The sequence below is a fragment of the Passer domesticus genome, chromosome 1, assembly GCF_036417665.1.
Source record: "Passer domesticus isolate bPasDom1 chromosome 1, bPasDom1.hap1, whole genome shotgun sequence".
NCBI classification, from domain to species: Eukaryota; Metazoa; Chordata; class Aves; order Passeriformes; family Passeridae; genus Passer; species Passer domesticus.
This window is the reverse complement of record NC_087474.1, coordinates 159,078,492-159,092,117: the sequence shown is the minus strand read 5'-3', so window position 1 is coordinate 159,092,117 and position 13,626 is coordinate 159,078,492. Positions and strand designations below refer to the sequence as shown.

At 42.5% G+C, this 13,626-nt stretch overlaps 1 protein-coding gene across 11 annotated transcripts in view; it reads left to right on the top strand.

The window, feature by feature from the left end:
* The window catches only part of TSNARE1 (t-SNARE domain containing 1), a 448,830-nt gene that overhangs the window by 147,827 nt on the left and 287,377 nt on the right, over window positions 1-13,626 (top strand). For all 11 annotated transcript variants that reach the window (XM_064398977.1, XM_064398966.1, XM_064398995.1 and 8 more), the window contains 2 exons: window positions 1,555-1,632; window positions 9,381-9,450. In XM_064398977.1, the coding sequence (XP_064255047.1) occupies window positions 1,555-1,632; window positions 9,381-9,450 (148 nt within the window). The remainder of the gene's footprint in view (window positions 1-1,554; window positions 1,633-9,380; window positions 9,451-13,626) is intronic.

Here is a 13,626-nt window from a genome sequence, read left to right as displayed (position 1 = left end):
GCTTCACCTCAGAGGAGCAGCTGGGTGATAACAGGGGCTGTTTTACTCTGCTGGGTGGACGAGCACTGGGGTGGTACAAGTTATGACCAAAGTTTCGGGTAAAGCAGCTTCTGGGAAACCCACGAAAGCTGACACAGGTGGGAGGCAGAATAAAAAAATCTGCTGGAAAGCTGCTGCCATAAAACCGGTGACAAAGACATCATTACAAGCAAGTGTTTCTCTGGTGACTGTGATCAATCAAAATTGAAATGCCTGTTAAATCTTATTTACGTGATGTATCCTTACTCTGTGAGACGGACTTAATACAGCCATAATTAATAGTGTTAAGCTGAAGGAAGGCAGATTTAGATGGGATATTAGAAAGAAATTATTCTCTGTGAGGATAGGAAGACCCTGGCACAGGTTTCCCAGAGAAGCTGTGGCTACCCCATCCCTGGAAGTGTCCAAGGCCAGGTTGGATGGGGCTTGGAGCAGCCTGGGATAGTGGAAAGTGTCCCTGCCCATGGCAGGGTGATAGAATTGGATAATCTTTAAGGCCTCTTACAACCCAAAATATTCTGTGATTCTCTAGTATAGCTCAGTCTACCATCACATGACCCCTTCTCTGGGAGTGATGAAACTGTGAAGAAGTTTGGGACAGTTTCAGGGATTTTAAAATTGGGAAATGAAGTTAAAAACCAAACCAAAAAAAATGAAACCCAAACAAAAAATTCTAAATAAACAAACAGAACAACACCAACAAAAACCCAAAAAACCTAATAACAAACAAAACCCCAAAACAACATCAACGAAAAATTTTAAAAAACAAACAAAAAAAAAAGTCCCACGCCACCTTCCACCAAACCTGGAATCCCAAAATGTTCAAACCCTCACTTCAGTGTTCTCCTTGTAGGGCAGATTTGAGTACCTTGGCTAAAGTGGGGACCTTGAGAATGAAGTTGTAAGAATTTTTCTGTGCACCAGCAGTAGGAATGCCTGGTATTGACTCATTGCCCCTTGCATTTGAGCTGTCAGGAAGGAATAGGAAGAAGAGGAACCTCTCTTGGGGATTAGGAGAGAAATGTGTGGAGATCCCACTGAGCTCCCACCTCCTTCCTGCCCCAAAAGCTTTGACCCCACAGAGCAGGTGCCCTCTGCTTGCTGCTTTTTCCACAGGAGAACATTCTATGGGCTCTCCTGCTCTGGAAAGTGCTGGCTGGCCATCTCTTGGCATTGTGGTTTCTCATTCAGTTGTGGTTCTGATACTCCCACTTATAAATAAGGTGGAATTTGTATTCTGGTTGCTGATAATCCCTACAAATCCCATCTTAATGCATGTGGGCTGTATTCACTGTGCTGCAGCAGCATCTTCACTGTCCTGGTGGTGCTGGATTTTTCTGTCCAGTGCAAGTTCCATGACCAGGCCCTGTGTAAAGCTGCATCAGACCCCCCTACCTGGGCTAAATTTCTGCAGCAAGCAGGAATCTATACCCCCTTTCAAAGCACTATTCCCCTTTCAAAGTGATTGGTGGTGTCCAGTATTAACATTTTTTTTCCTGTTTTTTCTCTTCACAGCCACTCAGATTGATCCCAGCGAGCTGCAGGAACTTTTTCAGGAGACTTCAGCCAACGTCTTCCGAATTAACTCCAATGGTGTGTAAAATGAATGGTTTCCTGGTGTGTTCTGTGCTGTCCTGCTGATGATTCCTGTGCATGGCCACGGCCCCTGGCAGCTCCTCTTGTCAGGGAGCAAATATTAATGCAGCTTCTCTGCTGCTGCATCTCACGAGCAGCAGCACATGTCCAATACACAGCTCCTTAAAGGATGTAAAAATATTCCACCATATGTTCCATCCAACAGGCACAGACACATTCCAATCCTTGCTGAGACCACATCCTTTTTCTATTTTTAATTGTGTCATCTGTTACAATAGAGAGCTAGAGCTCAGAAAGGTGGAACAAGACAGGCTCATTTTCAAATATGTTGCAGCGCTGCTGTGTTCAGAGCCTGAGTCACATGAGCTTGCAAAACATCTATCTCCCTTAGAAAAACACCAAAATTCTGCTGTTCTTCACTCTCTGGGTTGGGCAGGTGTATCTCCCCAGCCCCTAGTGATGCAGAGTCCTCCCTCCTTTGAAACAAGCTCTGGCTCATCAGTTTTGTTGGGTTAGGCTGGAGGAATTTATCTTGCAGACAGATATAAACTAAAATTGCTGAGTGGAAGGTAATGCCATGGTACCCCAGTTCTAAAACATAGAACTGAAATTCTGAAAATTCTGAAATCAGCACTGAAATTATCAGTGCTGATTTTGCAATAGACCTTAAAATTGCTTTGGAATCATCTGGACAGCTTCTGTGTTTGTTCTTTCTGTGTCTTGGGTGACAGAGAGTCCTGGCCTAGGTGTAGGGAAAGGATTTTAGTGCCTCCTTAATTGTGTAATTCTTCCCCAGTGTCTTCCAGGGGTGGAGCCCCGGTTGTTTGTAGCAAGGGATCTTTGTTATAACAGGGATGGGAATTAAAAACTTCTAAAATGTAGTTGTCTCTACTTTTGATCAGTTGTGTATGCTCCATCTGCCAGGAAAATTCAAGCACCGATTTTTCTATAACTACAAGGGAGTGGTGACCCTTGAACTGGTGACACACATCCCATTAAAAAAGGGATTTTGGCCACTGTGGGAGCTTGAACCTCCCAGCTGTGATACTTGGCTTACAGGTGGGTGAACAACCACACTGTAACACACAGAAATACCTGCATTAGCACCAATTTTGGCTGCTCCAGCACCAATAGTTTTCATTTGACAGTGCCAGTGATGAGTGGTAGTAGCACTTCTTCAAACTTCAGTGGTGCAACCTTCTCATGAGTCTGTGTGTGCTGTTCCTGTCCAAACTGGCCAGATTAAGGCTGACTTGATGTGCCACTGTGCTTCAATCACAACTCCCTCCACAGTGGAGTTTTATCCTAAGAAAACCTAAAGGTGAACGGCGCATCACTTTTGAAATACCACATCCCAATTTCTGTTTTCATTCTTTGTTAGAATTGCCTTAACCCCTTCAATTGGTGTTTGACAACCATTGTTGCTGTTATTTCTCCTCTTGAGATGGTGATGATGTGTTTCCTCTTAAGAGTTGCCTGAATTGAGTGCTCTGTGAAGCAGATAATGGCAATGCCTGCACTTAAAACTATTTTGCAAAAATGGAGAGGGTGCAGAGAAAAGCCAAAACTGTTTGATGTCTGAAAGTCAGATTCTGAAATTTGTGCCATCCAAATTTCTGTTTGAGACATCCAAGAGGACTCAATCATGGTGTGTAAGTACCTCTCTAGGAAGAAAGACATAAAACAGATAGCAAGGGGCTTGTTAATATATTGTTCTCTTATAGAAGGAGATCAGGAGATAAGAGTTAAAGCTAGACAAATTCAATCCTTCTGTATGAGGGCAACCAGCCATTAGAACTGCTTATGGAGGAGGCTTGATGGATTTGGCTTTGCCATGAAACTTTAAATCAAGATTCAAATATCTTTTTTATAAGATATACTTTAGTCCAGCTGCAGTCCCCAGTCTTGATGTGGGAGTGATGGGACAAAATTTTACGGGAGGAAATCAGGTTGGATAATCAGAATTGCTCTCTCTGGCTTTTAAAATCTATGAATCAATGAATCTATAATGCCTTTTAAAGTGCTTTCAGGTTGAAGAAATGCCCATAAGATACTCTACTGTTGTTGCTCTGTTCACTACCCAGATTATATTTTGTCTGACAAATCAGTTTCATTCAGTTTATTTTTTATAGTCTTTCCCCCAAAAAGTGGTTAGAGATTTTCAGGAGAAGGCTGCTGAGTGTAGTGCTGAGATTTGGCAGATCTAATTCACTTTAAGTAAAGAACTTTTTTAGGGTTAGAAAATGGGGAAGAATGCCCATGATACTTTCTGTAGCATAAAGTCTCTTCAGGAAACTCATGAAGCTCTGACTTGGAGCATGGAAAATAAGTCAGTGATGTTGTTTGTGGCTGAGCAAGGAACAGGCAGATACATTCCAGATGTTCACCAGATGATGGGGTTACTCCTCTTGTGCTGGGCATGGGGTGTTGAACATCCTACAAATTGCACAAATCCTATCACAGCTCCTTTTCCCCTCCTTTTCCTGGCTTGCTGCAGCTCTCTGAGGTTTTTGAGGTTCCCCGTTGTGTTTGGAGATCTAACTGTGCACCTGAAATGTTCTTGTCCCTTTTGAGGTGCTGAAGATGATAGAATCATGGGGTCATACGACATTAAGGTTGGAAAAGACCTCCAAAATCTCCAAGTCCAAGCTTTGTCTGAATGTTACCAAGGCCACTAAACCTGGGGAAGTGCCTTGGTTTATTTTTGAACTCTCAGGAATTGTGACTTCACCCCTTCCCTGGCCAGGCTGTTCAAGCTGTCAGGAGTTGGCCATGTTATGATTTTGTTGTTTAGATTCTAAAAATCTCAGGTTGAGGGCAATCTCAGCAATACCTTTTATGTCTTTGGGGAATGAGTATTTTTAATGAAACAAGGAGTCAACATTGTACCAGGATTTTAAAGCACCATTGAATTTTATTGAGTAACACTGCAGAAGTAATAAACACTCTGTGCTTTGTCCCTCTTTGCTGTCCTTATTCTTTTTACAGAACTCTCAGCCTTTGGGGTGATTTAAATTCTTCTTGGGCACTTCAGGACTTGCTTCCTGACCAAGGGGGATTTTATAGCTCTGAGTTGATTGTGATTATTCTCACCTATAAATGCTTCCTGCTCCCTTTTTCTGCCATGAAAATGGAAATCTTCCTCGTTTGTTGAATAAAAATTTTAGCCAGGACAGCTGGTTCTTTTTATGTGCTACTGGATCACTCTCCTGCCAGGTCATGAGCTTATAGACTTGTTTTAATGCCATCTATTATAGAAGTATGAAAGGGTAGAGGGAGATTTTTCCTAATCTTTGCACCTGATTTCTTTCTCTTAATCTTTTGGGGCTGTCCCTGCTGAAAATAAGGAAGGTTCATAGAATCGTAGAGTCATAGAATAGTTTGGGTTGGAAGGGACCTTAAAGGTCATCTTGTTCCAACCCCCTGCCATGGGCAGGGACACCTTCCAATAGACCAGATTGTCACATTGTGCCTCGACTTTTGCAACTTTCATATTTTGGGTTTTTAAGTTTAGTTGATTTTCTTACCAGGACACAAAAAGGAGCTCAAATACTGCCTGAATTTGTCTCATTTATGGCTTTTTTTTCTTCTTCATCTATACTTTTATCAAGACCTTGAATTTATTTTTTTCATGTGCAGCTTTTAGCTGCCTCTTAGTAAGTATCTTATAAATAACTACAATAAATAACATTCCTAAATGGGGTTGCTCTGGTGCATCTTGTCTGGTCAGTGGAGGATATACTGGAGGAATCAGGCCTGTGCTGGCCAGATGGAGAGCCTGAACTCTCCAATGGCTCTCTTGCCTCTCTAATTCCTGCTCCTCACTCTTTCATGACTGCACATAACTGGTTGGTGCCATGTGCAGTCCCATTACCTTGATCTTAAAGGCTGAGCAAAGGATTTTCCTCTATCCTTCAGGTGTGATGGAGTCTCCATTTCCATCTCAGGATGGTTTCTTATCCCCCATTGATTTAAGGATTGCAATGGCACAGACAACTGAGGGCCAAGCTTTCTGTGCAGTGAATCAGTGCAGCTCCAAAGCCACTGATGCCTTGTCAATGTGCCTCATTCTGGAGGATTTGGGAATGCCTTTTAATAACAAAAAGAACAAGACTTTTAAAATAAGGTTCCTGTGTTAAGAATGGCTTCACACATCCCTCCAGCAGAGCTTGATGTTTTGCTCCTCTGGTCAAATTGCTGCTCACACGACCAGAACTGGTACATTGGGAGAGATTTTCCACATCCAGCACAGGAGCTGCAGAGATTTTGATAAATTCATTCTTGGTCAAAGCCAGTTAGATTTAGCCCAGAGTAGCTCAGATTTAATTATAGATTCATGGAATGGCTTGGGTTGGAAGGGATCTTAAAGATCACTTGGTTCCAACCCCTGCCATGGGCAGGGACTCCTTCCACTATCTCTGGCTGCTCCAGCTCCATCCAAGATGGCCTTGGACACTTTCAGGTTTGGGGCAGCCACAGCTGCTCCAGAAAACCTGTGCCAGGGCCTCACCACCCTCACATTACTGTGTTAATTAGAAATTAATTAAGAATTTCTTCCTAATATCCAATCTGAACCTGTAAATCCTCTCCCTCTTGTCCTATCACTTCATGCCCTTGTCCAAAGTTCCTCTCCAGTTCTCTAGGAGCCCCTTTAGGCACTGGAAGGTGCTCTAAGTTATCTCTGGAGCCTTCTCTTCTCCAGGCTGATTAATCCCAGCTGTCCCAGCCTGGCTTCAGAGCAGAGGTGCTCCAGCCCTGTGATCATCTCCATGGCTCCCTGGATTTTCTTCTACAGGTCAACATCCTTCTTGGATGGAAGCCCCAGAGCTGGATGCAGTTCTGCTGGAGTCTCATGGGAGGAGAGTAGAGGGGGAGAATCACATGCACTGAGCTTCTGGCCACTCCTCTTTTGGCAGCCCAGGGTTCTTTTGGCTTTCTTGAGATTTAGGAAAGTCATGTTAGAGTCTTAGTCCTGCTGTTTTCCACATAAGAGCTATATCAAATGGTAGTCTTTGGCTCCTCCAGAGTGCATATCTTGTCATTTTGGGACAACTGACATTTATTTAGTTGTCTAAATACTGTGTTTGAGCCGGGGTCGGCTGCCAGTGGTCTCTGCCCCAGCACAGAAAAAGGTGGTTCTGGGCAGGCCGCGCTTTCGAAGAAGAAGTCTGGACTCTTGCTTTTTGGTCTTCAGTTGTGTTTATTGTTCCTTATCTACAAAGTTTTTCTGTCTGTCCAGCCGAGGTCTGATCAGCAAGACAGCCAAGGGCACTCTCTCCCGCCCACGAGGCGGTTGTCTCTTTTATAGTGAAAACTATGTATTAGATATTTACCTTCTATTTCCAATACTTTTCATCCTTGTTAGCAAGTGTACCTTCACCATGAACCAATCCATACATGCCAACATCATCCTGAACATGGATGCCAAGGAGAAGAAAGAAGAAGGACAGGGCACGCCCAAATCCCTCCATCTTGGGACTCCTGACCCCCTGTACAGTGCATTCTAACTTAAGTTCTAACAAGTGAATATCATCCCCTCACCATTCAAAATTGAAATTCTCTCATTTCCTCACATTCAGGCGTCATTTCTTTAGAAGGATCAAAGTCAAGCCACCGATACTTTTGGCAACATTCCAGGACCTCCGAGCCCCGCAAGGGTTGTCTCGGTAGCTCTGGACATCTGGAGTGATGTACTGAGTTCCCACATGTTTGAATTGGAATATTAGGTAAAATTATTGCATAAAAACTTAATTGCAGGTCACTTTCTCATCTAAATGATGAACACTTTCCTTACCTTTCACATACATGTCTCATATTCTTTTCATTTTTTTGTAGGTTTTCCAAAATGCTGAATAAATCTGACAGCTCCTGGGTTTGCCTCAGTGTAAAATGGCTTGAGTGTGAAGTCTTGAACTGTTCTGTTTCGTAGCAAAACTGTTTTCCACTGCAGTCTTCTCCAAAGCAGTGGCAGTAAAACACACTTTGAATTGTCCTTATTTTTACAGGTCAGGTTAGAAAGGTTCACGGAGGCTGTAGCTGCTGGTTTTGTTCTGGAATTGCACACATGACATTAACTTGTTCTTACAAATTTAGTGTCCACACAAGTCCTATCTTTACCTTGGCTTGCTGTCCATCCTCCAAGGGCCACACTCTGCTTTGTTCCAAAGGGTTGATGGGCCCAAAAGTATTTTTACTAGATGCAAAATTTTGTATTTGAACTGAACAGCATGTGGATTCCAAAGGAAATTGATTTGTTAGGATTGTGGAGAAGGAAAGAGGGAATTATAGTATTCATGAGATCTCTGCAGGGTCAGTGGTGTCCTTCTACAGCAGCAAATGATTATTAGTGAAAACTTCCAATTTATTCTTTAGAACACTGTGCTTCCAGCAAAGAAAAATAATTATTAGCTCGGTTACAGACAATTCCTTGAGGATTTATCTTACTGAATCTCCATATTCTGCAGTAAAATCTTTTATTGAGAACTAGCACTGATGGAAATATATGGTGGTATTCAAAGTTTTTTTGAATATTCATCTAGTTCAGGCACATTAGTTACTTTTTATGCTGTTTAGTGACTTTTGGTGTCAAGCCAGCAGAGCCCAAAAGAGAAGAGAGGATTTTGTCTGACAGTGGAAATATAATTAAATGACTTGTTCAAAATTACAGGCCAAGTCCAAGTCTGCAGAGTCATTAAAACAGAGGATTTCTTAAATTTCTGGAGAAATAATTGAGCCATGTTTTTAATCTGTTCTTCTTTTCTATCCTTAAATATTGAAGCGTGACCGATAACGGGTTATGGGTTTTTACAACTGGAAATGTCCTGAAAGAAATCCCACATGTAAATATCAAGAATGTAACTTATTTAACATGTTCCATTGTGGAAAAACTGGAAGTGCTTTGCTGCTGGCTGTGCTAAGTCCAAAATTAGTGACCTGTTGTTAATTTGAAAGTGAATTGAGACAGTGAAATTAAAGGGTGGGAAAAGACAACAGTATTCCTAGACTTCTGCTTTTATATACACACACATATATATTGATATTTCTTAAATACGAAGTAATTGTAAATTACAAAGGAAACCATGTTTCCACCTTCCAACTGCTTTTAGGGTATTCTCTTCTCCTGATGGAAAAGCCCAAGAAGTTGTGGAGCACAAACACAGGAGATGATCACATCCTCATTTTTTCTGAGCCAAAAGACAGAAAACATTTTGAGTTTAAGCATCTTGAATGAGAAGTTGGAAGATATCAGAGTAGACATCAGTGTTCTGCCTCTTAATTATTATTCAGAGCAATAAACAGTTATTATGCAATTTCTTGCCTCTTCACCAGGGGCACATTTCCAGCTGGAAATGCTCAGTGCACAATTCCGTCTCACCTCAAGCTTGGAAGAGTCAGAGATCTGTGCAAGGTCCATGGAACTGAGGTTTTCCTGACAAGGGGTCATATTCCATCCTGTCATGGCATGCTATACATGGATTCACCATTTAAGCTCCCAAAGGGCCCAGTTTATCATTTTGTGGCAGTGGCTACTGGTAGATGTTGTCCCCTTTCTCTCATAGCTTACTTGTTCAAATACTTAATTGTATTTTAAAAAATTAAAATTAAATTAAAATACAAACATCTGAGCTAAGATCCAAGTTTTGGTTTTGTTTTTTTTTGTTTGTTTTGTTTTGTTTTGTTTTGTTTTTTTCTTTCTTTGAAAAGGTGTGTTGTTTCCTTATCTTTTCTTTCTCTGCTGTTGACAGTGACCTCTCTGGAAAGAAGTCTTCGATCCCTGGGGACCTCGAACGATACTCAAGAGCTGCAGGATGGACTGTGAGTTTATTTTAAATTGTTGCAGATCTTTCTTTGTCCCAGCCTTTTCATTTTTTCCCCTCATCTATCCTCACCCTTTCTTACATCCTTTTATTATAGCTGGACACCTTTTTGTCAGGATTACTTTGGATTTTTTCCGTTCCTGTTGGTGATTAATGGCGGTAGGATGTGTATTGATCATATAAAGCTTTGCTTGTGCTGGTTTCAGGTGGCAGAGAATGGTGTGGAGATAACACAGAAAAGATGGCCCACGGTGAAAAGAGGGCATTCTGTGGTTTTTGGAGATGTTATTTTTCTCTTGTTGTTTTTTTGATGTTGGGGATGGTGGTTATTTATTTTTAAAATGAAGATGGAGTAGGAAACAGTGCTAGTTTTGGCTGGGATGAAGATAATTTTCATCACAGGAGCCAGTATGAGGCTGTGTTTTGGGTTTGTAATGAAAGCAGCGTTGATAATCCAGGGATATTTTAGTCACTGCTGAGCAGTTCTTACACAGAGTCAAGGCCCTTCCTGCTTCTCATCCCACCCCACCAGCAAATTAGGAGTGAATGAGCAGCTGTAGGAGGTCAGCTGCTGGCTGGGGTTAAACCAAAACAGATGTTTCTGTAGCTCTCCCTCTTCCTTTTCTTTTATCCCCCAGTTCTACTTGGCCAAGGTCCATAGACCCAAGAGGAAAGAGAAAAGAGACTTGTGACAGAGGCAGGTAGTGGACAAGGGGGAATGGCTTCAAACCGAAAGAAAGTAGATGTAGACTGGATATTAGGAAGAAATTCTTCCCTATGAGGGTGGTGAGGTCCTAGTACAGATTTCCCAGAGAAGCTGTGGCTGCCCCATCCCTGGAAGTGCCCAACTCCAGGTTGGATGGGGCTTGGAGCAACCTGGAGCAGGGGAAAATGGCCATGGCAGGGGAATTGGAACCAAGGACCCTTCCAACCCAAACCATTTCATGATTCTATAAAAAAATAAAAGAGGGAGAGGATATTTTATAGGAGGAAAAGTGTGTCGTGGTGTTGGAAGTTGCATCACAGCATCACGTGGAGCAGCACTGACAAAATGAAACTTGATTTGCAGTTGCAGGAGACACAGTTCATTAAACTCCCTCTTCCAGAGCTGTGTACACACAAACACGCACAGTTAGCTCTCCTTGTATGTCTGCTAATTACAGAATTCAAATGATTTCTCCAAATGTAGCACAATTTATTAAAGGTGCCCCCCTTCAAGCAGCTTGCAGGCAAAAATCAACTGTTTGGGGTATGTCTCTGATTTCATGTGTGTGACTACTGTTCCTGCTGAGATTTGAGCACTGTGAAGAAATATGAGAATTTGGGCTTTATTTCTTTATTTGCCTGATGGACTTGACTGACCTTCTCTGTTCAATATAAACTCTCAGACCTGTTTGCAATGTCTCTTTTCTCTCCAATCCATTGCTTTCATCAGGGCATCAGATCTAATTCACAGATACCCTCTGTTTTGCAAACCAGAGGATTAAATATAGTAATAGTCAGAAGGTTTGAAAGTAAATTTAGGAGACTGGAGAGGATATAAGAATAAAAAGTCAGCCTGTGGAAATCGATGTAATCAGGAAAGATGTTTACATGTACAAAATTATTTGCAGCATGAAGCACCTTAATAACTGCTGGAGATCTTAACCCAGAAAAGACTCTGTGTCACACAGATATTGTGTTTGCTCTCCTAAATTATTCTTTTTTAAAAAAATTAATTAAAAAATCAATTCCTTGACTCTTCAGAGCACTCCAGAAACATGGCTAGATAATTTTCCTCTTTCCTGAGCAGTTACATAAATAGATGCATAAGGCACTAATTGCACTAATTATTTTTTTGATCTCGGAATTACTGTTAATTGTCCAGATTTTAAATGCAGGTTTTTAAAATTTTAACTGTGCTTCCCTACCCCTGTCATCAGCCCCAGAATTCCTCCAGCTGTCTCCTGGTTCATCCCCTCTCCCCAGGGTCTAATGGCTCTCCCATTTCTCCCATTTGGCTTCTTGTATCTCCATACAGAGCAGCACCAGGGTGCTCGGCTGAGGGGGACCAGCAGCTCCCTTCCCTTCAATCCTCCCTGTCTGTCATCCTGCCCTAACACTGACGTGTCCTTCCACTGCCCCCCTTTCTCATCGCCAGGCAAACAGCCTCGAGTGCTCTACAGGAACTTCTGCTTGCCTCTCCTGAGAGCTGCACCAGCAAAAAGCAGCGTGCCATGAATCACTAGAGCTGGCAGGGCTGCATAGATCTCTGCTCAGGAGGGTCAGCTCTTCAGGTGAGACCTTTGGGGCAGTGCTTTCTGCTTCCACGGCTGCAAATCATGGCTTAATCTTCCTCCTCTGCCACTTGACCCCTCTCCTTCAGAGGCTGATGCATGTCTCTCCTTGAACACCCTCTGGCTGTGGAGATGGGAGCAGTGAGGGAACATTTGGCAGGTTTATGGCCCTGGCTGTTAGGAAAATGATCATGGTTTTGGGTATCTAAGTAGTAAAATTGCCACAATTTCTGCTTCCTTGTTAGGTTGCTGTCACTCTGCCTAAAATGAGGCTGCCTAAAATTAAGCAGATGAGGGAAGGCAGAGTGTTTGGGAATAGGGATTAATGGTGGATTGTTCTGCCACACAGGACATTCAGCTACTTTGGACTGTAAACTGCAGAAGTGTTTGCTTACCTAGCTGCAGGGTCCTGATAAAACAGAAAAAAACCCCAAAGTTACCTGCTTCCTTGCCAAATTCAGGCAGACTTTCTGCCTCTTAAGCACAGGACTCACAAAGGCATCAGATGAGGGCAGGATTCTTACTGTCAAATTGGTCTATTCCCTTTTCTGAAATGGTCTCTCTGCTTTTGAGAGCTGAGTCTTTCAGGATAAGGATTGTATCTGTGGCAAGTAAATTTGGAAGAGTTCATCCCACATGAAGTGCCAGCTCTAGTCAGTGAGACTGACTTGGCTGCTGCTGTGAACAGGGTATATATCAGACCCAAAGTGAGTAATCCTGGTCGAAGCTCTTCCCAGAGCCAGCAGAAATATTTGAGGGCTGCATGCTTGGAGCTGGATGTGCTGGCAAGTGAAATGTAAATGCCCATGCAAAGCTCTTGGCTGAATGCAACTGACCCTGGATTAATTGGGAAGGGAGTGGGAGCAAAGGGACAAAAGGTGCATGGAGCTGGGACGAGGAGCTAAGGCCAGGAGGCAAAGCTGAGGCTTTCTCCAGTGATGCAGGAAAAATTGACTGGTTTGTTTTCTCTCTGACCTTTGGTTTAATAATCCAGGCTTCCAAGGCATTTATCTGCCTCCTTAGCCAGAGTGTGTGGGATGAGGGGGTTCTCCAACATTAGGCACTGAAGGTAATGAGTTTTTAATTTAGGCAAACTAAATTAAACACCCAGGTAGAGCACTGTATCCAAGAGACAGTGAAATCCAGTCTCCTTTCTTTTGACTGGTGCAGCTCTTTGGTCTCCCAACATCTTCCACAAATTGGCTGGAAATGAAAGCCTCCCTTTAACCTGGACAATGCTCTCTGAAAGAAGTGTAAGAAGAAGAAAAAAAATTAAAAGTCTTTCAGACAACCAGACTCTGTCTTATTGTGATCTCAAGAAAAGCAAAGTGGCGATGCAGGCTGCAAGAGGCATTTGCTGACTACCTGGAAGCCATCAAACTGAGCTTGAAGTGGCAGTGAAAGGTCCTTGATGTCCTTTTCTTGAGGGCTGGGTGGCTGCAGAAGTGATCCTGGCTTTCCAAACCTGGCTTCTGCACTGCTCATGTCAGAGAGGAGTCTGTCACTTTATTGGACATTTGATCTTGTGTCATTGCAAGGTCAAGAGGAATAAGAGCATTGAGTCACAATCACAGTTTTTTACCACTTTCAGGTGTGTCTGGGATGTAGCCCATGAAGGATTTTGCATCCTTCACTAATCACTAGCAGAAGTATTTGCCTGTTTAAGGAGGAGTTATAAGAAGGATATTTTTAGGGCTTTTAGCACTGATGAGATTTTAGCACTGACAAGATTTACTAAAAGAAGTGTTGATTTCTTCTGATTTGAGAAAAAGAAAAGACTATTAGCTTTCACCTCACTTTTCCCACTGACATTAATTTTTTTAAAAGGTGCACATTATTGAACTATGTAGGATTTTTTCTTGCACCTGAAAGAGGGCTCAGCTCTACATCTGTGCAGT